The sequence below is a fragment of the Antechinus flavipes genome, chromosome 2 (genome assembly GCF_016432865.1).
Source record: "Antechinus flavipes isolate AdamAnt ecotype Samford, QLD, Australia chromosome 2, AdamAnt_v2, whole genome shotgun sequence".
NCBI classification, from domain to species: Eukaryota; Metazoa; Chordata; class Mammalia; order Dasyuromorphia; family Dasyuridae; genus Antechinus; species Antechinus flavipes.
Window position 1 is genome coordinate 16733534 of NC_067399.1, and position 27890 is coordinate 16761423.

Sequence of the window (27890 nt, forward strand, 5' to 3'; positions counted from 1 at the left end):
GTGGAATGTTAAATAGGCAACTGTTTATAATCAAATCTTCATAATTGAAAGATTAAAAAAATAAAATGAGTTATGGATACATATAGAAGCACTTAAACAATTCTCTCTACAAGTCAAGGTCAAGAGTTATAATCCTCTGAACCAAAATAGACCAAGTTCTCTATCAATTTAAACGCCCCCTCCCACCTTCTGAAAATTATGTTGTTAAAATATAAAGTCCATTTTTCTTAAAGCTTCTGGCAGACCGAAGACATGTTCTATAAGCTAATGACAAAAAGCAAAGGGTGACATTGTTTATCTTTGGATGAATTATTTGCTCATGAAAGTCTGTCATCTGTTGATAACCACCAATATTTATTTCAAGGGATTCTATGACTTAGTGAAGCACTTCCTGATCATTTTTACCTTTTAAAGTTTGTCTCTAATTGTAATAGCTTTAGAAAACCAAAAGAAAACTTGAGAAACATTCATGGTCAACTACATCTTCATTCATTACTGACAGCCATAAAATACAAGAGAAAATACCAGGTATATTTGATGCAGTGTTGTAAATTTTCTTATCTATATAAAAATCACTTGATATTTTAGACTACATTATATTGTTGAACAAGAAAAATTTAACAATATTTTTTAAAGTGAACACTGTCAGTGACTTTCTATTTGCTAGCAAGGCATTAAATAAAATTGGATGAGATTATGCAATGTAAAAAGTCCCATAAAATGGATCGAAGTTCCATAAATCGGATTCCCAGATACAACAGGATCTTGAGAGGAGATAAAAGGTTGTACATGTGCCCTTTATCATTTATATCTATGACAATATCTACTAGCATTTTGAGGTTTGTGAAGTGAGGATGATCAATTTCTTCGAAGCATTTTTTTCTAAACTCCTTCCACATGTAAAGAACACTGGTTAAAGTAATTACCACAAAAGAGGGAAAACACTCATGAAAATGATCACTTTATCTCAGTATATCTATTATAAAACATAAAAAAAAAATTGGTATGAAGAGGTAGATTACAAAGAAAAAAAACCAGATTCTCCATTCTTTGTCACTTTTATTCAGTAGTTTTTTTTTTTTTTCTCTCTCTCTTATTTTGTTTTTTTTTGGTGCCAGACACGGCAAGGAGTGATTACAGTCCAACTGTCATTAAAACATTTGTTCGCAACATAAACCCCCTTTACCATTGACCCCAAACTGACCCATTTCATGTGCTTTATTTCTTTTTCTTTCTTTTTGAATACACCACCACCAGGGCTGGGTGGAGGGAAAGTGGGTAAGAGAGGTGATGGGGAGGAGTCCAGGAGGCCAGAGGAGGAGGAATGCTACAAGCCACAGTAAGAATGAGCTGTATTTAATAAAAAAGGGCCACAAATGATACAGTAATGAGGTTACACAATTAAATCCCATAGCATGACTGAAGGCTTTCACTGTGTTTGACGTCATCACAATGGAAGGCATAAAAAGTGGAGTAAACCAATGTTGACACAGTCCAATCTAGTCCATTAGGCAAGATGGTGCAAGTAGTCATTTAAATTAAAAGTGCCCTACCCTTACCTAAATGGCTAGCAGACATGGAGAACACCACCGTGAATCATCAACAGAGCTTTCTCCATGTAGCTATAAAAATGTGTTGTCACATGGCACATTTTTAAACACTGGAAAGGGGTGCCACAATGGACCTCTCTTTCTCTCTCTCTTTTACAGGTACAAATGCTAGATTCAACTATCTCAACTATGCAAGAAGTGGACTCCTGCTAGGAATGCCAACCCTAATTCACTTTGTCTTGAAATATATACAGGTTGTTTGTAGTAGCTACAGCAATGATATTTTCCTTGGGGTGCCAAGCTGTGTGAAGGATTTTCTTGTTGAAGTCTAGGCTGTCGACACTTATTTCATCTTTCTTTCGCTTGCCACTTGCACAGACTTTGCGTGGCTTCAAAACAGTGCGTGGCTTATTGTTCTCTCGGGATGCTTCTAGGGTGATATCTCGCTTTGTGTTTCTGTCAAACATTCTGAAGAAATTATTGTAAGATCCCGTCATGACAACACTGGAAAACCAAAGAGAGAAAAGTCCGTTACTCGATACTGAAAACGACTTTCTGGCAGGAAACCGGAGGGAAGTGAAGAAGGGGCGGGGATACAGAGGCACAAACTAATCTCCTCAGGCAGAGTCCAACCTGCAGCCTGACCTTCTCAAGGGAAAAGGCTTCCAGCCCCCCATCCCCTGACTTCTCAGAAGTGGCTGCCAAGATGGTGTGGACCCAGCTTTGGCCAAGATGGCCACCAACAAAAGCTCAAGACCCGAGGCTGCCTCTCGGTCACAAGGAGAAATTTTAGAACACTGAAGAAATAACCATTCATCATCTTCATCTTCATCATCATCATCACCATTATCATCATCATCATCAAGGATAAAAGGCCACATTGGTGATCCCAAATTAAAGAGCATTTATGCACACTGTAGCTATATTATTCAAAATGGCCACTTTTGGTGGGGGGACAATGACCCCACACATTGAATGCAGAGACAGAAGAACATAAATAGCAAGAGGCAGAAGAGGGGCTGCTTACTTCAGCAGTTCCATTTGTTAGCAGGTTTATCAAAACTGGGACAAAAACTTCTAATTAAATGGTCTGATTAAACAAAAGCCAGGAAAAGAGAAGCTAACGTGATATGCTGGAATCCTAAAAATACATCAATGGAAGAAGAACAGAGCCCGGCCACTGACCGGGCAGGTCACACCTCCCACAAGGTTTCCCTCCAAGCTTTGCCCCAAGACCCCAGCAGTATATGGAGACCCGTCTTTCCTGAGACAGCTCCAAGATGCTTCACTTGAAATGATATGAAGCAGCGCCATCTAGGGGAGGGGTGGGGGGGAAGGAGGGTAAAATCAGAAACTGCTGAGTATATGCTAGGATCAATGTCGAAAAATCATCCATTTTGAAAATAAAAAGCTTTAAAATTTAAAATAAAATAAAAAAAAGGAATGAAAGAAATTATAAAGCAGTCCTACATTTGGGTTCAAAAGCTCAGTTGGAGGAAACACAGCTAGACAGTAATTTAGGTGACAACAGAACCTGAAGGAAAGGGGTTAATAAAATGTAGGCACAAGGAAGAGTGACCAAGTAAAGAAGCAAAACCACCCATCCGTGAACTATTTCCTTTGTGCCAGCTAAGACAGTGAGTACCCATAAGGTACCTACATTCTAAAGAGGAAAAACAAAACAAAGGGGAACTACAAGGGAGGAAAGTCTATGAATGCAGGAGTCTAGTTTGGAGTTCAGCTCCAGGGCAACGTCCAAGTAAGGAGGGATTGGGGGGAAGCGGTCCGGAAAGAGTAACAAGACAGTGTGACGGCTAAAATAAGCTGATGCTCTCTCAGACTATAAAGACTTTGGCTGAAATATTGTGATCTAATGTGAATACTACATTTTTAGAAGGACAAGGCTATACCAGTGGAACCAGAAAATCAACCAAGATGGTAAGGGAATCACAATTATACTGTTTGATAACCAGTTGAAGGAATTGGATATTTAGCTTGGAGAAGGGAAAACTTGATGAGAAAAATCACCAATGTTTTCAAATACACAATAAAAGCTTATTCCTAGCAGGCAGAAATAGACCTAATGAATGAGTACAAGATGCAGTAGGGAGACAATGGATCTAGGATCAAAATATTGCTTCAAGACATTTACTGGCTGTGTGGTCCTGGGCAAGTCATTTAGCCTCTCCAAGTCTGTTTCCTCATCTGTAAAATGGAGCTAAAAAACAGCATCTATCTTAGGATTCTTGTGAGAATGTATGAAAAAACACTATGCAAACCTGAAAGTCCAAATAAACATGAGTTTCCATTAAAGCAAAATATCAACAATAAAAACTATTTTAAAATAGATTGGAATGTTCCATAAAGAAAAGACTGCTCACATAACCAGCTACACCCAAGCAAAAAGAACACTGGGAAATGAGTGTGGACCACAACACAGCATTTGCACTCTTTCTGTTATTAGCTTGCATTTTTGTTTTTCTTCCAAGGTTATTTTTACCTTTCTAAGTTCAATTTTTTTTGGTGCAACAAGAGAACTATATAAATATGTACACATATATTGTATTTAACATGTACTTTAACATGTTTAACACGTGTGGAACTGCCTGCCATCTAGGGGGGAAGAGGTGGAGGGAAGGAGGGGAAAGCCATTCTCCAATTGATAAATGGTCAAAGGCTATGAACGGATAATTCTCAGGCAAAGAAATTGAAACTATATCTAGCCATATGAAAAGATACTCCAAGTCATTATTAATCAGAGAAATGCAAATTAAGACAACTCCGAGACACCACTACACACCTGTCAGATTGGCTAGAACGACAGGGAAAAATAATGAGGAATGTTGGAGGGGATGTGGGAAAACAGGGACATCAATACATTGTTGGTGGAATTGTGAACACACCCAGCCATTCTAGAGAGCAATTTGGAACTATGCTCAAAAAGTTATCAAACTGTGCATACCCTTTGACCCAGCAGTGTTACTACTGGGCTTATATCCCAAAGAGATACTAAAGAAGGGAAAGGGACCTGTATGTGCAAGAATGTTTGAGGCAGCCCTCTTTATAATGGCTAGAAACTGAAAACTGAGTAGATGCCCATCAATTGGAGAATGGCTGAATAAATTGTGGTATATGAATAATATAGATTATTATTGTTCTGTAAGAAATGACCACCAGGATGATTTCAGAAAGACCTGAAGAGACATATATGAACTGATGCTGAGTGAAATGAGCAGGACCAGAAGATCATTATATACTTCAACAACAATACTATATGATGATCAATTCTGATGGACGTGGCTCTCTTCAACAATGAGATGAACCAAATCCATTTCAATGGAGCAGTAATGAACTGAACCAGCTACACCCAGGAAAAGAACTCTGGGAGATGACTAAGAACCATTACATTAAATTCCCAATCCCTATATTTTTGCCTACCTGCATTTTTTTATTTCCTTCACAGGCTAATTGTACAATATTTCAGAGTCCGATTCATTTTGTACAGCAAAATAATGGCTTGGTCATGTATACTTATTGTGTATCTAATTTATACTTTAATATATTTAACATCTACTGTTTATCCTGCCATCTAGGGGACCTTTCCTGATTGAGTACCTAAGCCTCCTGGGAAACATGAGGGAAGAGAGAAAAGGGACCTTTCCATGGTCACAGGTCAGTAGCGAGCACCCTGAGGACGCTGCTTCACTTCAATGTTGTCAGGTGCTCGAGCTTGGAGGACAACTGAGGAGCTTCCCCAGGCCTGCAGGACTAGCACGGGCACATAGAACTCTAATTCACATTAGGTGCTATACAACCCTCCAAATAACACATGGCAGTCATTATTACAAATTTATGATAGAAACTTGAAAGGTCTCAAAAGAAGCTCTTCAGCTAGTAAAACAACTCAAAAGTAACGAATAATTAACTGAAATAAAGGAGCAATTTTATCCTAGTTTAAAGTGGCCACATATGTGATAATCCAGTAAGTAAACGAGGATTGTTGGCTTTCTTTTTTTAGCCAACAATCTTTTCTCTCCTTTTTCTTTTTTTAAACAAAATTTTCCAAACTTCTATACCTAAAATATTTTATTTTATTGTATCAAAAGGCATAAAACCAGATACTTTGATGGGATCCTAGAATAAGTAAAAAGACATTTGAAATAATGCATTAAAATAATGTCATCTAAGGTGGCACTGATTAGTCATCTATGTTGTAACATTTTAGAATTCAATTCACAAAAGAACGATCATTAAACTAAATTAAACACTCAAGGTCAATCTTACATTCAAACAAGTATAAGTCTTTCTTAACATTAAAAATATTGTAAACTTAACTAACACATTTAGTGTACAGTGAGAAGCTTAAATGGGATGGAAATCTCTTCTTTGACCTGGAGTGACCCCTAACCCTTCCCCAAATAATGGTCACAATTTTATGGACCGTTCAAATTAAAAACCAAATTACCTGTCTGATCCATTCCAACAACACTCAAATTTGTCAAAAATGCAGTCATTCTCATACAGTGAGCAAAGTTTACTTCTGAGGTATTCATGCACCTGGAAGGGAGGGAAAAGGGAAGAACAGAATAGTTAACAATACTTTAAAAGCTTACTTGTAGAAGCTGAGAAAATCATTAAAGTTTATACGCCACAAACAAGAAGATCCAGATACTCTTCTAGAACAATATTTCAGCATTACACTTATGAACCACAGTTGGCCCTCAAAGTTTATCACCGGTGAAGAGACAATATTCAATCCAGCTTTGACACGTTCCATAATGATGGCAGTACCATCACCCCTTGAGACTCTCAATGCTCCTTGTGTCCACTGAGCTAAGGGGATTGGAGTGGGAGGGTCTGGGACTTTGGTTTTCTTAATATGCTGATAACTTTACTTATTTTATACATTTAAAAAGATGACTCATTAGGTCAAAAGGAAAAGTTAAAGAGCCTTGACCTAATTTAAAATAAACTATTTTAAAGATCCATTACAATTTGCTACAGATTAACTATAAAGACTTCAATCTCTCCAATTTGCAAAAAAAATTTCCAAGATATAATCAAAGATATTAGCTATTATATAAACAGACTGACAAGATCATGTTGCTTTCCTCCCAATTACTTAACTAGTACTCTAAAACCCCATTATACGAAGATTTGTTTTGCTTTATGGGATCTGCATGTTTATTTAAAGACAAGTCTTGAAAAAAAAATTATGTAATAAAAGAATGAGCACTTCTGAAATTCCTAGGAAATTGGAATTCTTAAACTTGGATTCCCCAGGAGCTGTGCTAGAATGAGATGATTCGGGTTGTATGTGTATGTAATTCACACATCAATAGACAATCCAATTAATCAGATAAAATAAGACTCATCTGGGGACCTGAATTGTTCCACTTGGGTTATGTTTCCAAAGTACAAAATAAGATAATCTCATTTATATATCAATATAAAGAATTAAGAGTATGGTACTCTGTAGGAATTCTGCAATGCTCAAGCAGCATTCTCTGTCCTCGGGACCTAACCAAGGTTTATGGAAGTCTTTGTTTAATAAATTCTCTTAAAATTAGGAAGGGTTTCTTATAGAGATTCTACATAAATGGTAGCAGCCAAATTAAAAGACAAGAATCAATGACAAAGTGAAATAAGGCTGAGCATCCTTTTAAAAAATTTGCTGTGGGTGCTGATCTATTCCTTTGCAGCTGTGCCTCCAGCTGCATCATTGTCCATTACATCAGCACTCCCCATGGCCCCTAGAATGTCTCACCTAGGACACTCCACTTGTCACCCTCCCTCACCTCAGATCCAGTGGTAGTTCCACTTTGCATCTCCTGCCCTGCCCATTCCCAACCACTAATATCTTCCCCAGAAGAAATCCATCACATTACATCTTCCCACCATCCTGCTATCAAAGACTGACCCACCTGTCTCAGCCTCCCCCTGTCCCTCCCCAACTGGAGGGGGCCACTCGGCTCACCCGCCCAGATCTGGGCCCTGTCCAGTTTCATTTGCCGAGTGCCGGGTGCCTGAGAATCACCTCTCTCCCTTCCTCTGCCTCCTTTGGGGTTAAAAGCTACCTGAGAGCAGGAGCCACTTTTCCAGAGCATTCCTAGAACACAGAAGGGCCCATCCAAGTTCACTGGACTGAACCAGAGCATTTACAGGCTCATCATCCCCCATGATCCCAGCCTTCCCTCTGGCCTGACACTGGCAGACTGCTTGACCTAGCAGGCTATAAGCTGTCAAACCCTAGACAGTATCTATGAAGGGTGCCCCAAGCCAAGGCAGACTGAAGGGACACAATCACCTTGCTCTCCAGAATACTTACTATCAAACCCACTCACACACAGAAAAGCCCCCACGCCCAGGGGCACACCCATAGGTTCAATAGTTTTTGAAAACTATAAATACCTGGTAGGTTTCCACAGGTCTGTTTTCCATATTTAAATCCCAGATTTTTACTGACAGGTAATCTCTAGTCATCATATATCGACCACTATGGCTGAATTTGACATCCGAAATGGAAGAAATAATTTCAGAGAAAAAGGACCTGTTACTGGGATCTTCAGGTTCCTCAAACACTTAAAAGAGAAAACAAACAGAAAAGGGCAAGGCACAAAAAATTCAGATAGAGAAAATGTAATAATTGCTCATGAATACGTCCATAAAAAAGGCTTGAACTTGGCCAGCTTCACGAGGCCTCCCCCTCCCTCCAAAGATGTGCGTTTTCTACCCCACTCCATCTGAAAACTCAGGGCAGAGTCTCTGCCAACCTTGCACTTCCAATCTCTGGAGCTGTCTCCAGGCTCCAAGGGATCCCTGAGTTTTGAGGGCACTGGCCCTGCTATCTTGGCATCAACTGAAAAAATTAGTGCCATTTCATAGTAAGTTTAATGCAGTGTCACATCCAAGTGGTAAAGGTACAAAAAGTGGTTTAGGGCCACAGTTTCTTAAGACAGATCAGCTGAACGTGGAGATGCCTCAACAATAGTTCCGATTGAGATCTCTCTTCTATTCTATTCTAAGCTTAAATGAAAACATACAATCAGATGGATTTTTATGCGCCCTTAGACATCACACTGTACAACCTTCAGATGTTTAAAAAGAAAAGGGCAGAGACTCTGAGAGCTGGATACCTTGGCTACGGCCACCCAGAGCTGCTATGAGCCCAAGGCCCTAAACTATATGATACAGCGCCTTAATGTCGGCCTGACTTGTCAAAGTATCTCCCTCTAGTGCAGTAGCTACAAGGGCCTCTTGAATCTTAATAGTCTTCTTAATAAAGGAAATGACACCATAAAAGCAAAGGAAGAAACTCTTAAAACTTCATTTGGTGTGATGGCAGAATGCTGTAATTATGAAACCAAAGTGCAATATGCAAAATACAAAAATCTTTTTCAGATGGGGAAATATGGATTATCAATAAGCACCTGAAACTGTTCAAGATGAGCAAATCACAGAGAAATGTTAAAATAACTTCACACTTACCAAGTTAAGATTTTGAAAACATACTGAAAAGACTGGCAAAATGTGGCACATAAATGTACTAGTTATGAGGCTATGCTTTGGTTCAACCATTTGGGAGAATCATTTTTTATTACATAAGAAAAGTACTAACTTCTTCACACTCTTTGACCCAGAGATTCCACTACTGAATCACATTCCAAGGAGGCTAATGACAATAAAAAAACAATTATTTTCAGGAGTATTATTAATGACAAGACAAAAATTAGAAACAAAATACGTGCCCCAACCATTAAAGAATGGCTAAAAACATGATAAATAGGAAGGCAAGTAGCCTGTAGTAAATGCATACGATGTGCCAGTGGGCACCAAGAGAAGGGCTAGAGAACTCAAAGAAACATGGGAAGGTCAGTATTACATGATGCTAAGTGAATACTCAAAAAACAATGCACTGTGCCAATGACCCACGTGCACCGAGTCAAGAGAGAAAAGACAATGTGAGGGCTCTGCTGCGGTGCCAGTCAGGGATGAACCCTTCATGTGACTTACATTTAGAATGCCGGTCACAGAGGGCCGAAGCCCTCATATCACACAGTCGAATTGTCCCTTTACTGCTGCTGTACACAAATGTATTACAGCTGTTGGGATGGAACTCGGCCGCCGTGATCACCTCAGTCAATTCTTCCATGTTGGCAGGCTTGATATCTACAATATCTGGTTAGCATTTTATTAAAGAATTTCAACTTAACAATGCTGTCGTCTTAACGTTTCATGTAAGCACTTTACTTTATTTCTAAATTATTTTTTAAAACACAGACTGTTTCTGTTTAATCATCAACACAATTTTCAATTCTTAGTGAGGTAGCACAAAAAGCCAAAAAGGGGGGGGAGGGAGGGGGAATCCCAGTATTACCCCAGTAAAGGTAAAAACATTAAAGGCAATCCCCTCCAGCACACATTTAGGTCAATCTTAAATGCATGCAGAGAAAGAGATCGAGACCATTTAAAAACCCCCTCTTCTTTGTATAAACCAGAAACTTGTATAGCCTTTGTAATAAGCAGTAGATAGTTAGAAAATGGTGATTACAACAACATTCAATGACTTCCCATTAGATCCCACATTGAAATGGATACTAAAACTTCGGTCTGTAATTTCAAGGTGCCAAAGATTAATCCGCAAATCATCTGCAGATAAATATGTTTCATAATCACTATTGATAGAGATAGAGTTAATGTGATATGTATGAGCATTGGCAAAAATTCTCCTTGGACTCGCCTCAACCATCAGATCCATGGGCCTAAATACTGGCACCTGTCAATTAGATAAATAAAAAGTATTAGTATTTATAAAATAAAAACAATTTCAAGACTTCACAATAATATTCCCATTACACTAACCTTGTAATAAGATTAAATTAAAGCAAAGTTATTACTTACTGTTTTCTAAGTGCTAGGTCAAGATAAATAAGAAATTTAGATAATTTATTTAATCCATATAAGAGGTGCTGCAGAGACTCTTTTTATAATTTACAGCCAAGTTAGTTTTAACTTGGTTGCATGACAGATTCAAGAGAATTGAGGGATCCCATAGTGTTCCAACCTTTTACTCTCAAGAGAGAGTAAGAATAGCTTCCAAGGATATGAGTGAGGAGGGGTTTGCCAAAATCATCCATGTCAATTAAAAGCTGCAGATCTGGGATCAGAACTTAAGTGTTCCTAACAAAAGAAATTTCCAAAAAGAATGACCCTATGCAAATTGACTTATAGCTTTAATACTGTGTTAATCAAATTAACAAGGAGAAACTTCAAAGAATCAACACAAAAATAATTAAATTCATACAGAAAAAAAAACTTTAAAACATCAAGGGAAACAATTTTTAAAAGGAAGAGGGCATCATCAAATTCCCAATTCTATTACACAGCAATAATTACTTAAAGGCTTTGATAACAGATAAAAAAAAAAAAATAGAAAAGTTGTTTCCTAGCAGAGATTAGACAGGGCAGCTAGGTGGAACACCAGGCCTTCAGTCAGGAAGACTCATGTTCAAGAATTAAAATCCAGTCTCACACACTTACTAGCTGTGAGACTCTGGACAAGTCACATAACCGTGTTTGCCTCAGTTTTCCTCATCTGTAAAACAGACTACACAAGGAAACAACAAACCATTGCAGTATCTTTGCCAAGAAAATCCTAAAAGTAATCATAAAGAGTTGGACTCAACTGAAATGACTAACGATAAATAAAGAAATAAAAGATCAAAGCAAACCTATATAGTAGTCTATTCATGGGTAAACCAAAAAGACAAAACACTGAATCTTTTTATTCCAAAATAAACTGCTGGAAAAAATCATTGGCTCAGAATAACATCTTATACCACATGCTGAAATATAATCTAAATGTCATAATAATTTGGACAATATTAATATGGATAAAGTAAAAATTCTTAAATCTGTACACAACAAAGATGATTTAAGGTAAACTAGACTGGGGCTTCTTAAACTTTTCCCACTTGTGATCCTTTTTAAAATGATCCAGGGTATGTATATAGGTAAATAAAATAGGTACACAAACGAAACATTTACTGATAATAAATTGTAATTTTGCAACTCCCACATTCAGTTATGCAACCCCATAGGGGGTCATGACTTACAATTTAAGAAACTGAAGATTACTGATAATGAAAAAAAAATTAGCTTTATGTTTGACAAGGTTGATGTCACCCCATATCTCCCAGATACCAATATGAATATTCGTTGTTATGCTATTTCTAGTTTAAAAAAAAAATTAGGAAAAAAATACTGTGCCTAACAATTAAGTAATGTCCAAATAGTGATATAGGAATGCAATGAAATACTAGTGGGGACAAGAATGAAGCATTCAAAGAAACATGGGAAGACTTGTATGAATAAATTTCAATCAAAGAAAGCAGAATGAAAACTAATATGTAACAACTCCAAGCAATTAAGTGAGAAGAAAAAATCCAAAAAATTACCACTCAGTTAAAACACACTGTATACAACTGGTACTAAATACTAAATAAAGTACATGCTTTAATGAGTATGCCTTTCTTTTAAGGAACAAAAGGGGAAACCAATCTTTTGTTCCTCTGATTAACCAGAGAATGTGATTTGTCTGAATTTATTTGGATTTATCTGCTGTGTTCAAACAAAATGGCAGCCATGGGGAAAAATTAAGTCTCTCTGGTTCTTAGTCTAACAGGTACAAAAACACAAAATCCTTTTTTAAGGCTTTTAATCTCATGTCCCTAATTGAAGATGGGAGGGAGAAAAGAAAAACACAATCCCTAAAATACACAATTAAACAAAATCAATTCCTATATTGACCATGGCCACATGTGCTTCATCTTCTTGATCACGAGGTGGGCAGTACCTCGTTTTATCAAGTGGTCTTCTATAATCATTACAGGTTACTATTCCCAGACTTCTCTGAATTCCTAGTCCTTCAATATTTTTAAAGATACAATGATAACCTAATGCATTCACATACAATAATTTGTCCAAATAGTTTGCCAACTGATGGGAATCTCTAGTTCTATGCCACCATGAAACAAGCTGCTACACATATGCTTATGCACGTGGATTTCTTTCCTCTTTCTTTTATATCTTTGGGGCATAGCACTTTTATCATTAGGTTAATAAACAGCATGCACTTTTAGTGACTTTCAGGATATGCTTTCCATAACAGTGGACCAATTCAAAGCTCCAACCAGCGAGACATCAATGTGCCAATTTGCATGCAGGCCCTCCAACATTTGTCATTTTGATGATTCTGATGTAGACAAGATGGAACCCAAGACTGGCTGTTATTTGGATTTCTCTAATTACTGAGATCTGGAGTATCATTCCCTTTCTTTTCCCCCTCCACTATTTTGGAGCTATCTATCTGATAACTAAAATCTCTAATATAACACCTAAAATATACTTACCCGTAGTGTAGTAACTGTTGTAGGATCCCTATATCGTCCATCTTCTTCTTTTAAATTATATCCCTCTGGTCTTTTGTCCCTTTCAGATATTTTCCATAACTTTATTGTTTTATCTAGGAAGGAAAAGAAAAAATTACTTTTCTTGTTAAGACCAATTTTATGACCAAAAAAGCACATTTTAAAATAAACATCTGTCACACAGTATTCAATGTCCTAACTATCAGTACCTCCTTAATTGCTTCAAAACTATTGGGCTATTTACTAAATTTAACTCAAATACATTAAAGTACTTTTACTTTCCCCATCCACAAGTCACCAATATCACCCAATAAGCAATAGCTAGACATCTTCTCCCTGAGCTCTTTATAGAATCTTCCTTTTCTTGGAAGTCAAGAATCAAAACTGATTGTGCAGCACCCTCAACAATTTTTGGGCAACTCAGATGCTTACCCAAAGTCAGTCATTTCACCTCTGTCCTTTCTTTGTTCTCATACAATAAAATTGGCAACAGGAGGATAAAGAAAGAGCTGAGAATTTTACAAGTTTCACAAAACTCCGGCATCCCATCGTCTTTCCATAAATGTTTGTAGGATACATCCCACATGTTAGAGAAGACTTTCTGCAGTCCTTTTAAACTTCACATATAATGAAAAATGCTATCTTCCTCCAGAAAAAGAACCAAATGCAAATTGAAGCATACTATTTTTTACTTTATTTTGGTCTATTATAGCATAACATGACTAATGTGAAAATGTTTTGTATGACTGCATATGTAAAACATAAAGCTACTTGTGTTCTCCATAGGCAAGGAAGAAAACTTTGACCTCAACATTTAAAAAAAAAATGTTAAAGTTACATTTTACATGTAACTGGAACAAAAATTTAAAAATAAACTTTCAAGATATTCCTAAAAACTTTTTTAACAAGGAAAATGGTTAAGTTGGGCTATTTTTCTTTTTTTGACAATAACAAAACAAAAACTGTGTCTTCGCCCAGTTCAAAATATACAGTTTTGATGATTGTCCAATGCTGCCTTTTACTTAATCTTACTAAAATGTAATTAATCTGATCCTGGAAAATGGGGTGTTCTTATCCACATTATGAAGGAAGATGCCTAGTCCTCAGCAGCTTGGAGCCTAGGTCCCTAATTCAAAAAGGAGAGATTTGAGATGAAAAGTCTGCAGGAGCATACATCAATCACAGTGCTCAGCAGCTCACCTGGGTGAAGTTTCACCCTGGTTCTGTGCCTAGTACACGTTATGGTCCCACCCAGAGTTGGCATTCTACCAATTACTATAAGAATGAAGGAAAAAAAAGGGAGGGGGAAGTGTATGGACAGCTAAATTTCATAGGTAGCATCTTTTTGACACTTTTTCCAATTCTTCTAAACATATAGGAGAAACACTCTGATTAGTTCTAAGGAGACATTTTCTGTTTTAAAAGTACAGAGAAACACAAAGACGTAAGATTTGGAGCATATGGACAGTGGAAAAAAGTGGGAATAAGAACTACTAGGGAAGAGAAGTCTTTAATACAACTATGTTGAACACAAACAGAAATGAAGACCACATAAAAATCCCTGAAGGCACAAAATTACTTAGAAAACCACACATAATATTATCAAGGTTTCATCTATTTTGCTAAATATTTCCCAAGTACATTTGAGTCCTCAAGTTTGACTCCTCTGCTTCTATACATTCTACTTTTGTGCACATCATCTCCTGCAAAGAGGCATCCCTAGCCAACATCCAACAACTTTTCAGTTCTTACTGAAAAATTCCTTTTATTGATTTTTTTCAGTCATTCAGTCATGTCCAACTCTTCTGTCCTGGACCATTTCTCAAAGTTCCTTGTTTCCATGCTATTCTCTATCTATCTCATCCTTCCAACCCCTTTTCCTTTTGCCTTCAATCAACCTGCCCTCACATCAGGATCTTTTCCAATTAATCCCCAGCCTCTCGTTATGGGACCATAGAATTTAAATTGCAGCATTTGGCCTTCCAATCAACAGTCTTAATTAATTTAAGTATTGAGTCATCTGCTCTCCTTCCAATCTAAGAGACCCTCAAATCTTCTCTAGTACCACAATTCAAAAGCATCAATTCTTCAGCTTACCTTATAGTTCAACTCTTACAAATATACATTGCTACTGGAAAACCCATAGCTTCGACTATAAGGACCTTGGACTCTGTTTTTTAGTCCACTGTCAGATTTGTCAGAGCTTTCCTTCTAGGAGCAACCGCCATTTAATTTCATGGCTGCAGTTGCTGCATGCTGCGTGCATTGATTTTTGAGCCCAAGAATATAAAATCTGACACTGCTTCCATCTCTTCTCCCTTTATTTGCCGGGAAGTGGTAGGACCAAATGCCAAGATAGGAAGTTTTTTTTTTTTTTTTTTTTTAACGTGAAGCTTCAAACCAGCTTTACACCTTCGTCTTCCACTCTCATCAAGAGGCCTCTTATCTCCAAAGTGGTAACATCTGCACATTTGAGATTGTTGAAATTTATCCCAACAATTTTAATTCTGGCTTGATTCCTCAAGGCCTGCATTTCACAAGGTGTAATTTGCATATAAATTAAATAAATAAGGTGACAATATGCAGTTCTGTCATTTTTCTTTTCCAAACTTAAATCAAACAGCTGTTCCATGTTCAGTCCTAACCCTTGCTTCTTGGCCTCCATACAGGCTCCTCAGGAAACAAGTAACTCCTTGAGTATAATCCACAGTTCAAAGACTTTAGTGTAACCAAGGAAGCACAAATAGAGATTTTTCTGGAATCCCCTTCTTTCTCCATAATCCAGTGACGGCTGGTAATTTGGTCTCTAATTCCTCTGCCATTTTGATGACCAGCCCGTTCTTCGAAGAATCCTCAGGTCACACACTGCTAATACTTCACTTGCAGAATCTTCAAGCACAACCTTGCTGGAAAAGCATGAAACCAGCACAATCTCTGAACCACCTTATCCTCTTCTATGTAACATACAAATAGTGGATTTAGCTACTAGATTTAACACACGCTATGTGTACGATGCCTGCATTTGTCTAAGATTTACTCTTCTACCCCTACAACTAAGAATGTTCTATATACATTCTGAAATGGACCGATTGGCCTGTTTAACAGCAGATATATTCCAAACCTATCTTATCTCTTAACCTCTCATTCAAAAGCAATTTTCTTTTTTTCTCTATTAAAAAACCTTCCAAACTGCTGAGGCTTCATCTCTGCATCTAGACAGCTATGCACAGGGCACCAGATATGAGTCTGAAGTAAATAAAGGCTGGGTTCAAGTCCAGCCCTAGAAACTCACTAGCAGCACAATTCCGCACAAGTCGGTTAAGTCCATCTCAGTCCTTTTAAGTGTAACAGCTCGAGACCATAATCACAAAGCCTTCGGCACATGTCTGACACACACTAAATGCTAAAATGCCCATTATCTGTGTATTATTAATGATGTGACTGGGGTTAGCTTCCTCCTCCCCACCAAAAGATCACTTTTGTGGATTTAGAAGTAGACCACCAAGCATAACTTACACTCTTGCTCATTACCTCTGGACCTTAAGCCCAAGGGCACGGCCACTGATTCTCAGGCACTTCTTCCCTCCTGGACTATCTGTGTAAAAAACACCACTCACAGACAAAAGCCACGAGCCCAGAGGGGGCACTTCTCTATGGACTCCTACCTGACTGCCTTACACACACACACACACACACACACACACACACACACACACACACCGCTCTGAGCAGAGAGATCTCGGACCAAGACCAGGGGGCCCGGCCCTTCAAATGTCACAAGAGTTACTGGTTCCCCTCCTCGCCCCACTAAGTGGGGACAGAATCTATGGTTGCCAGTCCCTTGACTCCCCTGACTGACCTGTCCCAAACACTCTGGCTTATCAATATACTTTTGGAAAACAGGAAACATGTGCCAATATTCTCTTCTCCTAAGTGTAAAAAAGCCAGAATGCCCGGTCCTCTGGACACTTTCTCCTAGTAATGACTAACTGCTCATCTGAACATAGAAATATCAGAAACAATCCTTTCTCAGATTTCCCTGAACGTGTTGAACAAAAAGGAACTTCTGTTCCTAAATATTAAATTGTGCCCAGAAATAGTTGGTACTGAGTTCGTTTGCAAAACTAGTATTCACAATCTTGGCAGTAATGGGAAAGTTGTATAGTGTTTGTAAGGTATTTCATTTTAATCTAACTCAATTCCTTTCCTTGAATTCCTTGAAATAAATTTCAATTTATTTTACACACACAGGATAAATGTTCACATAGGACTATTTGGGAAGATATCAGTTCTCTCATGGATCAGAGTAATAAGCTTCTTTCTCGCACTATTGGGGCAGCCCATTGATAGGTATATATCAATGTATATACACACACACACCCATATATTCATAAATAGGGTGATCAAAATAAGGGCTCTGTACATATGATTGTCTAGTTATAGCAAACAAGCTAGCAACAAGCATTTATTAAACACACACTATGTGACTGTTACTATTCCAAGTGCTAAGTATGATATACTAAAGTGAGACAGAACCTAAGAGCTTAACAACTACCAACCTGTAGGCAGACTGTGTTTAATGGGTAAACTTCGACTATGTTTAAAAATGAATTATATTACAGAAAAAATCATCTTGAGGCTTTGTCTCAATAAGAAGTGAAGGATTTAAATAAGAAAGAAAGAAAGAAAGAAAGAAAGAAAGAAAACAAGAGTGGGGTGAGAAAACCAAAGTATTCTAAAAAGTGAGTGCCAAAATCAAATGTCTGATAGCTTCCCCAGCTTCTCCGCCACACAGATTCCCAAACTTACGTACCAAGTATTTAATCAAGATCCCATCTTTTTCCCTCCCAAGCTGACAATAAAAGAAATATTTTGCTTACCATTGGTAGATAATAAAAATTGAGCAGCATTTTTCTGAGGCAACCACCTAATCTTGTTGATCTTTTCTTCAATTTCTAAACTTTTCAAGTAGTCAAACTCAGGTTCATGGCTCTGGAAGGTGCTGTAAACATTGTATTCTCCTCTGCTATGCGTTTGGGTTTTGTTCTAAAATGCAAACAAAGATTCTGGTGACTCTGCTGAGGAGCTTTTACAAAGTAAATTCAATGCATTTTTCAGTTACATTAGTTTCAACAAATAGACAGTGGTTTCAAAACATGCTCATGCACCACAATACTGGGGCAATGTTTTGGTTTGGTTTTGTTTTTTAATAAGTAGAATTTTCATTTTAATAGAAATACTTTAATTACTTGAATTTTGCCTTTACATTATGCATAAAAGACTGATACTTTGTAAAATAATAGAATATTTTAGCTGGATAAGATCTTGAGCATTATGTGCATTGCTTAAATTAGCAAAAATGAGAAGAACAAGGTAATCCAGAACAGATTGATTTATAGTAGTATTTCCAGACAATTTTACAATCAATTCCCCAATTATCTGGTATGAGATTTATTTTTATTCTGTGGTCACTTTTACATGTGTCTGCCTTTAGACTATTTATTGCACAACTGAAAAGGCTTCCTCATGACTGCTGAGAAATATATCTGATGCAATTAATATTAGTGAAGAAATGTGTAACAGCCAAACAGGATTTCAAATTATCCATCAGCTTTCTTTCTTAATCAATAACTGTGATAATTTAAAGTGCTCACTTTATATGCATAATCACATCTGTGACCTAGTCAAACAAGATGGATATTATTTTTGTTCATACTCAGTTAACTTAAAAGGATACTACACTAAGTTACTGCCATAGATTATTACAATATTGTTCAAACGAAAATGCACAAGCATCATGTTATTCAAAGTCAGCTGTTGATAAATGCTCAAAGGGAAAAATTATTTAATTATTCAACCATCTAATAACTAGTTCATTTTGGTAGCAGTAAACACAAACGAAGCAGAAATGGTTCAATGGAAATACATCTTGAGCCTCACAACAATATTATTATATGTCCATGAGTTATCTATCAGCTTAAGGAGATGAAAGGTCTTGCCCAGAATTGATCATTTACTAGATATTAGAGAGGGAGATTGAAATCTTGCACTCTTGCCACTAAACCAGCTTTTTTTTTTCTTTTAATTTCAAACAACACATATAAACAAAAAGGCATTTACACAAATACTTTGATTATATGAATACTGAAATGCAAACAATATATCATAAAAATGCATTTTTTAAAAATTGTAGTAAATGTCTACATGGAATAACAGGAAGAAAGTTGGCCAAGAAGACTTAAGCTGTGACTCTCACTAGCAAAATGACCTGTTGAAATCACTTAACCTCCCTGGGAGGACTTGTCTACTAAGTCCAACACTGCTTGTGATGCTCCCTAGTGAAGAGGATTCCTCATATTCAGGACTACTATATTTTCTTTTGATACAATGGAGACTCCCCAACACTTAAGAAAATGCTTTATAAAATGTACATTTAGAATGCCAAAAAACACCTCTCAACTGTTTAAAAAAAAAGGGGGGGGGGGGGGGAGGGGGGAAAAGACCATAATCTTTAGCTGTGAAAGTACAGTCCTAACAATGTCAGTGGTTTTAAACCAGAGCTCAGATGATTTTTTATTTTTGTAGTCAATGTATATGGATCATTTGGCTTTGCATTTTTCATTCTGAATCAATTTATAAGAATTCTTCCTACATATATTTATCTTCAATTTTCATATACTTCACTGACTCACCACAATTTATTTCTATTCACACTTCTAAGAGTCTAATGTCTGCCTGTTCAGTGTTTTCAATAATTAATACCATATTTTTGTATGTTTACTCATTTGATGGGCATGAAGTAGTTGACTTAGTATTATTTTTGATCACATTAGCCCGAGTTTAGCCTTAAAAACTGGCCAAACGAGACTTACCAGGAGATCATTATATACCTCAACAATGATACTGTTTGAGGATGTATTCTGATGGAAGTGGATCTCTTCGATAAAGAGAGCTAATTTAGTTTCAATTGATCAAAGATGGATAGAAGCAGCTACACCCAAAGAAAGAACACTGGGAAATGAATATAAACTGCTTGCATTTTTGTTATTTATACACCTTCTGAATTCAATTCTCCCTGTGCAACAAGAAAATTGTTCGGTTCTGCACACATAGATTGTATCTAGGATATACTGTAACCTATTCAACATGAAAAGGACTTCTTGCCATCTGGGGGAGGGGGTGGAGGGAGGGAGGGGAAAAATCGGAACAGAAGTGAGTACAAGGGATAATGGTGCAAAAAATTACCCTGTCATGGGTTCCATCAATAAAAAGTTATTAAAAAAAAAACTGGCCAAAGTAATAATTTTAAGCATATGAATTCAAGATCAAAGTCTTATGGCTTAATCTTGAAAAAAAAACCAAAGATTTAAAAAGGATAAACTAATGAAAGGCAATATAAACAGCAAAAATCCTACTAAATAGATGCACAAGCATCATGTTATTCAAAGTCAGCTGTTGATAAATGCTCAAAGGGAAAAAGTATTTAATTATTCAACCATCTAATAACTAGTTCATTTTAGTAGCAGTAAACACACACGAAGCAGAAATGGTTCAATGGAAATACATCTTGAGCCTCACAACAACATTATTATATGTCCATGAGTTATCTATCATTATCTATCAGCTTAAGGAGATGAAAGGTCTTGCCCAGAATTGATCATCTAACTAGATATTAGAGGGGGAGATTGAAATCCTGCACTACTAAATAAATAAAACTTAATGACAACTTTCCTTCTCTTTAATCACAAAAAAGTCTGTTTTTGGTAAGAATCTACCACCCAAAGTGCTGTAAAAAATTTAAAATAATATTTCTGCCAAGCAGCCACTAGGTGGTGCTAGTAAAAAGTCCATTACATCTTCCTTCCTTTTGGGCTTAAAACAAAAAATTCATCCACAAAATGAATTTTAGGGTGCATTTAGCGCCAAGTGAGAGTGAAGATAAAGGGGAGGGCCATTAGTAGGCCGGGGACTCTCACAGAGAGGCTCCCTGAGACAGGACCTGGCGACTTCCTCCCTGGGAAAGCCCCTTCTGACCAAGTGTCCTCTCCCTACTCCCCAAGAACACCTGGGGCATCCCCCAGGCTGACAGTAGCAGCCCTGCACACCTCTCATGGTTAACCCTCAGCAGATAGACAGAAAAGGGAATAATAAGGCTTAATAAGGCTAAGAATACGGGGTATCAACAAGCTTCATTAAGTGTGGGTCTGCTGGGTACCAGGCCTGACTATAAATACAACGGAAACACGCCTCCAAACGAGCACCCACACAATTAAGAAGCGACACAGAGGAGAACACAGGGCTGAGTGCCCAAGGCGGCCTCTGCTGCCCCCTGCAGAGCCAACAGGAAGAGCTGAGTGGAAGCATCCCCAAGAAAGAGCTGAAGAAGCTGCTCTGACAGGAGCATGGAGACATGGAGGCCATTCTGTCATTTAGGCAAAGGAGAGGAGGACCAGAACTATGTGGAGGCTAGGAAAGAGGAGGGGCAAAGGCAGAGAAGGCAGCAAACCTGGGCCAAGGGACAAAATACATACATATACAGAGAACGCACTTAGGGCAAAGACAATGGCTTTGGTTTGGGTCATTCAGAGGGTATAGTTGGGAGTCTGGGGGACCTCTGTCAGGAGACATGGTGCAGCTGATGAGCAAGGGGCTTGGCTCCTTGGCTCAAGTAGTCTGAAGGCTGAGAAGAGAATATCAACCAGCTTTGTTGCTGGACAACGAGTCAAGAATGGTTTGGTTTCAAATCTTGCCTCAACTGCTCCATCTGGCCACTCTGCCACTGGGCCAGATCACTTCAGCTCTTACCCCTATTTATTCACCCATAAAGCAGGTTGCTAAAGGATCAAATGAGTCAGCGTGTTTTTAATAAACTTCAAGTACGTGAGTTATTATTATTATTACACTGAGGTCTCTGCACATAAATGGAAACTGAACTCTTCTGCCTTTTGCCAATACAATGATAACTGCCAATGATGATAAAGATTCAGGCTCTTGAGCCTGTTCTGAAGCACCTTCTGAATCAATCATCATATTCAGAATCGTTTTACTGGTCGGTCATTTATCACATGTCTATTTTGTATTTGCTACTATTTTAATTGCTATGGCATAACAAAAAACAGTCCTTGTCCACATTTGAACAAGGTAATGAAGCTAATTGGGAGAGGCAACACCAGAAATAAAACAATACAAGAAACCATTTTTAAAAGTGATACACAGTGAAAATATAAAGTGCTAAAATATGTGGAAGAAAAAGAAAATAACTAGCATAAGAAGCTTACAATTTCTGGGAGTTTGTGTTTCCAAAACAAATGGGTCCAAAGTTCTAATATTGAAAGTAGTGTTTAGGTGCCTAGGTTAGCTCTGAAAATCCGAAATGTTTAAATACATGCACGTACACATAAAATGTTAAGTTATCTCAGTGCACCAAATAAAGAAAAGAACAGCTTTGATAGGGAGGCAGTAATTAGGGTGGTGTAAGGGAGAAAAGTCTCAAGCAACAATCAGCCAAGACAAGATGAATGCAGGAAGTCAAATTAGCAGACATACAGATATTCTCTTATCTAGATTACTTATAACAATACATTTCACTTTCTTATTGGGTTAATTTCCCAAGCAGCTGTCACAACCCTGCAAAGTTCGAACACAAAATTCTCAATTGTGGCTCATTTTTCTGACCATAATAGAATCCAAATAGAAAAGTAAAGTGGGTTTTGGAGACTCTAGAGCTGCATAAGCAGATGCTTGCACTTTACGGACTAGAGTAGAAAGCAACCAATTTCATTGTGACAGTCATTGAGAAGAGATTCAATTATACTTACGAAGTATAAAATATTTATAAAATACTATCACAAAAATGGTTTAAAACAACAGATTGGCAATTAATAGACTAAACTTCAATCTCCTGGAAAATTCATTATCCAAGGATGCCAGATAAGTGAAGACTTACAGAAATGGTAGGAACAATTAAATAACCATATCTGTGTTAATATATAAATAGGGCAGGAGGAGCTGGCACTTGAGTTTGAGAAATACCTGCACTAGGTACCAGTCACTGCTAAGTACTGGGGGTAAAAAGGAATGCAAAAGACACTTTCCTCAGGGAGCTCACCCTCTACAGGGGGGAAGGGGCAAGACAACACACAGACTAGTCAAACAAACTACAGACCAGATAGGTCAGAGGCCATCTCCCAGGGGAGGTACAAGCTTAGCAAAGGCTTCTTACCGAAGGTGGGATTTTGCACAAAGTTACAAGGTGGAGAGGAAGGAAAGTATTCTAGTCATGGGGAGAGAGCCAGGAAAAATGTTTGAGAGAAGAGTATCATGTTAAGAGCAAAGAAGGCCCGAGTCACTGAATAAAAAATCAAGGATGGGGGGAAGAGGGAGGGAGAGAGGGAGCGCGCGCCCCAGGGAACATGCAGGAGACAAGTTATGAGGGGCTTTGAATGCCAAAGAATTGTATCTTTGATCCTGATGGTGACAAGGAACTCACTGACAGACCGGTACTTTAGGAAGATCATTATAACAGTTGAATAGGGAATGGACTGAAGTAGGGAGAGCTTGGGGTAGAGAAAAACCCAAGTATTACAAGAGTCTGGCTTAAACCAAGATCGGGGCAGTGTCAGAAGAAAGAAGGTGGCCCAGGTCAGAGATGTGAGGAAGATAAAGCCAGACTGGAGCCGGTGGCAGAGAGAAAGCCATCAAGAACAACATTCTATGTCCAATCTGCCTGAGTAGGAGCATGCTGGCACCCTCCATAGTGATAAGGTGAGCTAGCACACTAGGCAAACAAAGAGGAAGCCTGAGGGAGCAAAGAGAAGTGATGGGTAACCGTTCTCCACCGACTGAGTTTAAAGTACCCAGGGAAGAATAAAGACCTGAGGATCATCAGCATAGAAAGGCTCATGGAATCCATGGGAGCTGTTGGCAAAGCAAGGGGAGGGGGAACCTTCACAGCCACTGCCCAATCCAGTGACAGTTGTTCAGTGGTCATTCTCTTCTTCTCTCCAGTCTCTGACCCTGCCAGCTGCCCTCCTCTCCTGGATCCTTTCTTTATCACACATTTCTGGTCTCTACACTGGAGGGAGGGTGACCACAACTTGAAATAGATCCAGTACAGGGTAACTAGCCTACAGAAAAATGAGGTGGTCTGAATGAGGGAAAGGGAGCCATCACTCTGTAATCGGTTTGTTGGGAATGAACCCAATGACAGCCAACATGGTTCCTGGGAAAGTATTAGTGATTTTCTATAGAAGAAATGAATTCAAGTGTGCCCTATTCTGTGCAGATCTGCAAGATGATTTGATCATGTTCTGGGAGGATTTCTTACTGTATGAACTCCAGTATTAGGGCATCAGGTCCGCCTACCCTCCCTTACCACCTCCTACATCTTCCCAAATTTCTCAAGACACTCATTAGCTATCTGACAAATGGGCCCATCACTTCATCCCTTTTGCCTCAGTTCCCTCATCTATCAAATGACCTGAAGAAGGGCAAACTAGTCCAATATTTTTTACCAAGAAAACCCCAAATAGGGTCACAAAGAGTCACAAATGACTGAACAACATATGGAGTTTTTAAGGTCAGCTCGTTCAATCTCCTCAGTTTAAAGAGGTCCAAAGTCACCAAGGGAGAATCAGAGACTAGATTTGAATGTAGAGACTTGACTCTGTGGTCAATAGGTTTTCCTCCAAATCACTTTAGGGGAAAACAGTTGAAAAAAGAACATTTGATAAATAATTAATCATCTGAACACCATCTTTTGGTTGGGTGGAAGGGAGCCCTACCTTATAAAAAGATGAATGGAAGATTCAAAGAATCAGGATCTCCTTTAGATTACACAAGGGAATTCAACAACTTCAAATATCTCATCTGGGGCAATGGAAGGCACACACAAAAAATTTGTTTTCTCTTGTGGGAGACTAAAATAATTTCATTATAGCAGAAGAGAAAGGGGCCTTAGAAATCATCTACAAATCTAGTTTGAATTCTCTTGCAGAGATTGCTTTTCCAGCTTTTATGGATGGTCTTCCAAGGCTCTCTTAGAATATGTTGAAGAATGGGGAACCTACAGTTGAAGTTCACTGTCTCAGCAACATAAGTTTAAGGAGAGCCTGGACAGAAAACAAAATACTTAGTAATGAGAAGCCCAAACCCAATTCCCAATATTAAATCAAAAGTTGGGAGGCTAGAGTAAAGGTGAAAAATGTTTTGGGGGGGGGGGGGTGGGGAGAGGGGAGGAAAGAGGAGGGAGAAGAGGGAGAAGAGGAAGAGGGGAAGGAATCAGAGAGCTGAATTTTTTTTAAGGTGACAGTAAAAAAGTCATTATAATCAGTCTATTAATCCTTAACATAATACACTAAGATATATATTTGTTTCACAAAGTAATAGAAGTGAGGAGAGCCCTCAGAGGGGAAGGAACTACTATGGACACTTATGACAAACTAAATTTAGTTGGTAATTTGGAGATATTCTGCCATTTTTATCTTAAAACAGCCAGGAAAAGCAAATTTATACTGCAAGCCAAGTAAAAAAAATTGATTTGATTATAGGATTTATTTTCAAATAAGATCATGTTTGTTAAAAGGGATTTTCATTCCTTTGTCACTTGAAATGGTATGCCACCATTCTTCACTAGAACACAATAGAGAATTCGGAGAACCATCTTGGAGTCAATGCAAAGATACACAGGTCCTTGTCTAGGGGTCACACAAGCAAAGAATTAGGAAAAAATGTCATTTCCAGGACTAGAGAAGCTCCTCTGGAAAATCATGACTTAAAATCTACCTAAAGTGACGAAAATGAACAGCAAGATCAAATTTCAGAGCAGAGAGATATATTCAGGTATAACCAATGTCTTTCGACTATCATTTTTTCAAACAGACAAATGTATATTCAAAATTAATTAAGTCTAGTGTGAGTTAATCTCCACCAATGGAACTCTCTTCCAGAAAATGGTGATTTGGATTCTTTCTTTTGATCTGAGTGCCTATCATAGTATCTCTTTACAATATTTGAACAGAAAGAGGTCTAGAAAAACACACAAAGTAAACTTCTTTTATATAATATTCTGACTTTGGGATTTTCCTAAATATTCCAAGGTCTTATAAAAATGCCAATGCTTCTTAATTTTAGTATAGCAGACTTGTGCAAATAAAATAAATTAATCATAATTTTAAAATTTAACCCATTCTTTTAAAAGAAGCAACATTTCATTAAATTCTAAGAAACCTTAGTTAAAACTTCTTCCACATGTGAAAATGACCTCATTTTGATGTGAAAATCTTCTAACCAAGCTTATAATTAGTTACTTATTTTTAAGGACAAACAACACAAGACTGTCATTTAAACTCATGAGCCTGTGTTATCCAGAGACACAGGATTCTTAAGAGAAAAATAACAAAATGAACAAGAGGAAAACATCATTAATTATATTTATTCTAAAGATTTCAACTAATTCAAAACTCACGTACAGAAAGAAAAGAGGGGTAAAAGATTAAATTTAAAAACCAGCCCCTGGATACTAGCCCAAATAAAATTCTTTTTTTTCTTCTGCCAAGGCCAGTTCAAAAGAAAATTATAAACATCCTTGGTGTTTTGTGTATCTATCAGACACTATCAATCATTTCTTTTAACATGGAGTTACCTACCTCACTGGGGTGTTGTGAGGATTAATTCATTAGTGTTTGTAAAGCACTTTGAGATCCTCAGGTCAAAGGCGCTATAGAAGTGCAAAGTAGTAGTATTATTACCACGTTCTTGATTTCCATAAGGAATTTCCCAAGCTTTTAAAACCTGTACTTTAGAATTTTAACTGAATCAGATTCTAGCAGCTTTCAATTATCCCTTGTTCAACTTAATCAAGACCACCTAATTATGAACCTCCAATATCAGAGTTGGACCAGAGAGTAGAGAATGCCCAGGGACCTTGGGGTTGTGTCTATGGCTTAATAAACTGGCCAAACTTTGCTTCTGGTCTGCAAATGGGGAGGACAGGTTCAAGGGGAAAACAAGGTGAATTCAACTAAGTATATGCAACATTTCAGTGGGAAACCTTGTCAGAAAACCCCAAATTTATTAAGCATTGCACATTCTATCCACATCTTTCAGGTATAACATATAATATGATTTTAAGATTATCTACCCTAAAATACCAAATTTGAAGAATGGTCTAATAGCAAACTCCACTTTGAGCAAAATATTTGGCAAAAATGGTTCTGAGTGGTGCCAGAATTAGTAAAAGAAAGAGAATCCAATTTAAATGCTCCATTTTTTCCAAGTACAAATACCAAGCAACAGGCACTTACAACACCGGTAGTCAATGGGAAGTTTAAAATGCTCTGACAGGACTAAAAGAGGCAGCCCTTTTGATTTAATCTGCTACTTCCTTAAAGCAGAGCATAGAAGAGGCTGGCCCATATTTCTCTAAGAAAAAAGAGGCAATTTTAGTGAGGGAAGGCCTCAAGACTAGGAGTTCAAACAACATAGTTCTTTTAGCCAATTTTCCTAAGACGCTTCTAAAAAAACAATTTAAAAAGCAACAGTGGACAAAAATGCTACATCATCTGCTTGAAATGTTTGGTCTAGGCCAAACAGAGCAAAGGATTCAATCTATATGAAGGGCTTTGCAAATCTTAAGGCACCCTATGTTATTGTTAATGTTGTTATTTGCTCTTGCAGACAAATCTCTTCCCAATAGATCTAAATGGATCTACTGGTAACAGTTCTAATCCAGGGGATTCAAGGTCAAACTTGAAGGACTCACCTCCTGCTCCTGTTGGAAGATGACGACTCTACCTCCTTTATCTCCTGTTGCTAGCAATTCTCCAGAATGGTTAAATTCTACTGTAGAAATTATATCTGCTGTATAACCAAAAAGAAATAAAATGTCAGTGCTTCTTTCCTGATTAAGCCA

At 37.8% G+C, this 27890-nt stretch overlaps 1 protein-coding gene across 1 annotated transcript in view; it reads right to left on the reverse strand.

Moving 5' to 3' along the window:
- Positions 1-1039: 1039 nt before the first annotated feature.
- The window catches only part of PPP2R2A (protein phosphatase 2 regulatory subunit Balpha), an 83218-nt gene continuing 56367 nt past the window's right edge, over positions 1040-27890 (reverse strand). Inside the window, exons 3-10 of the mRNA XM_051974157.1 lie at positions 27741-27838; positions 17860-18025; positions 12962-13074; positions 10149-10326; positions 9564-9728; positions 7962-8131; positions 6016-6107; positions 1040-2054 (exon numbers count right to left, since the gene is read on the reverse strand). Coding sequence (XP_051830117.1) covers positions 1775-2054; positions 6016-6107; positions 7962-8131; positions 9564-9728; positions 10149-10326; positions 12962-13074; positions 17860-18025; positions 27741-27838 — 1262 coding nt within the window. The 3' untranslated portion in view covers positions 1040-1774. The remainder of the gene's footprint in view (positions 2055-6015; positions 6108-7961; positions 8132-9563; positions 9729-10148; positions 10327-12961; positions 13075-17859; positions 18026-27740; positions 27839-27890) is intronic.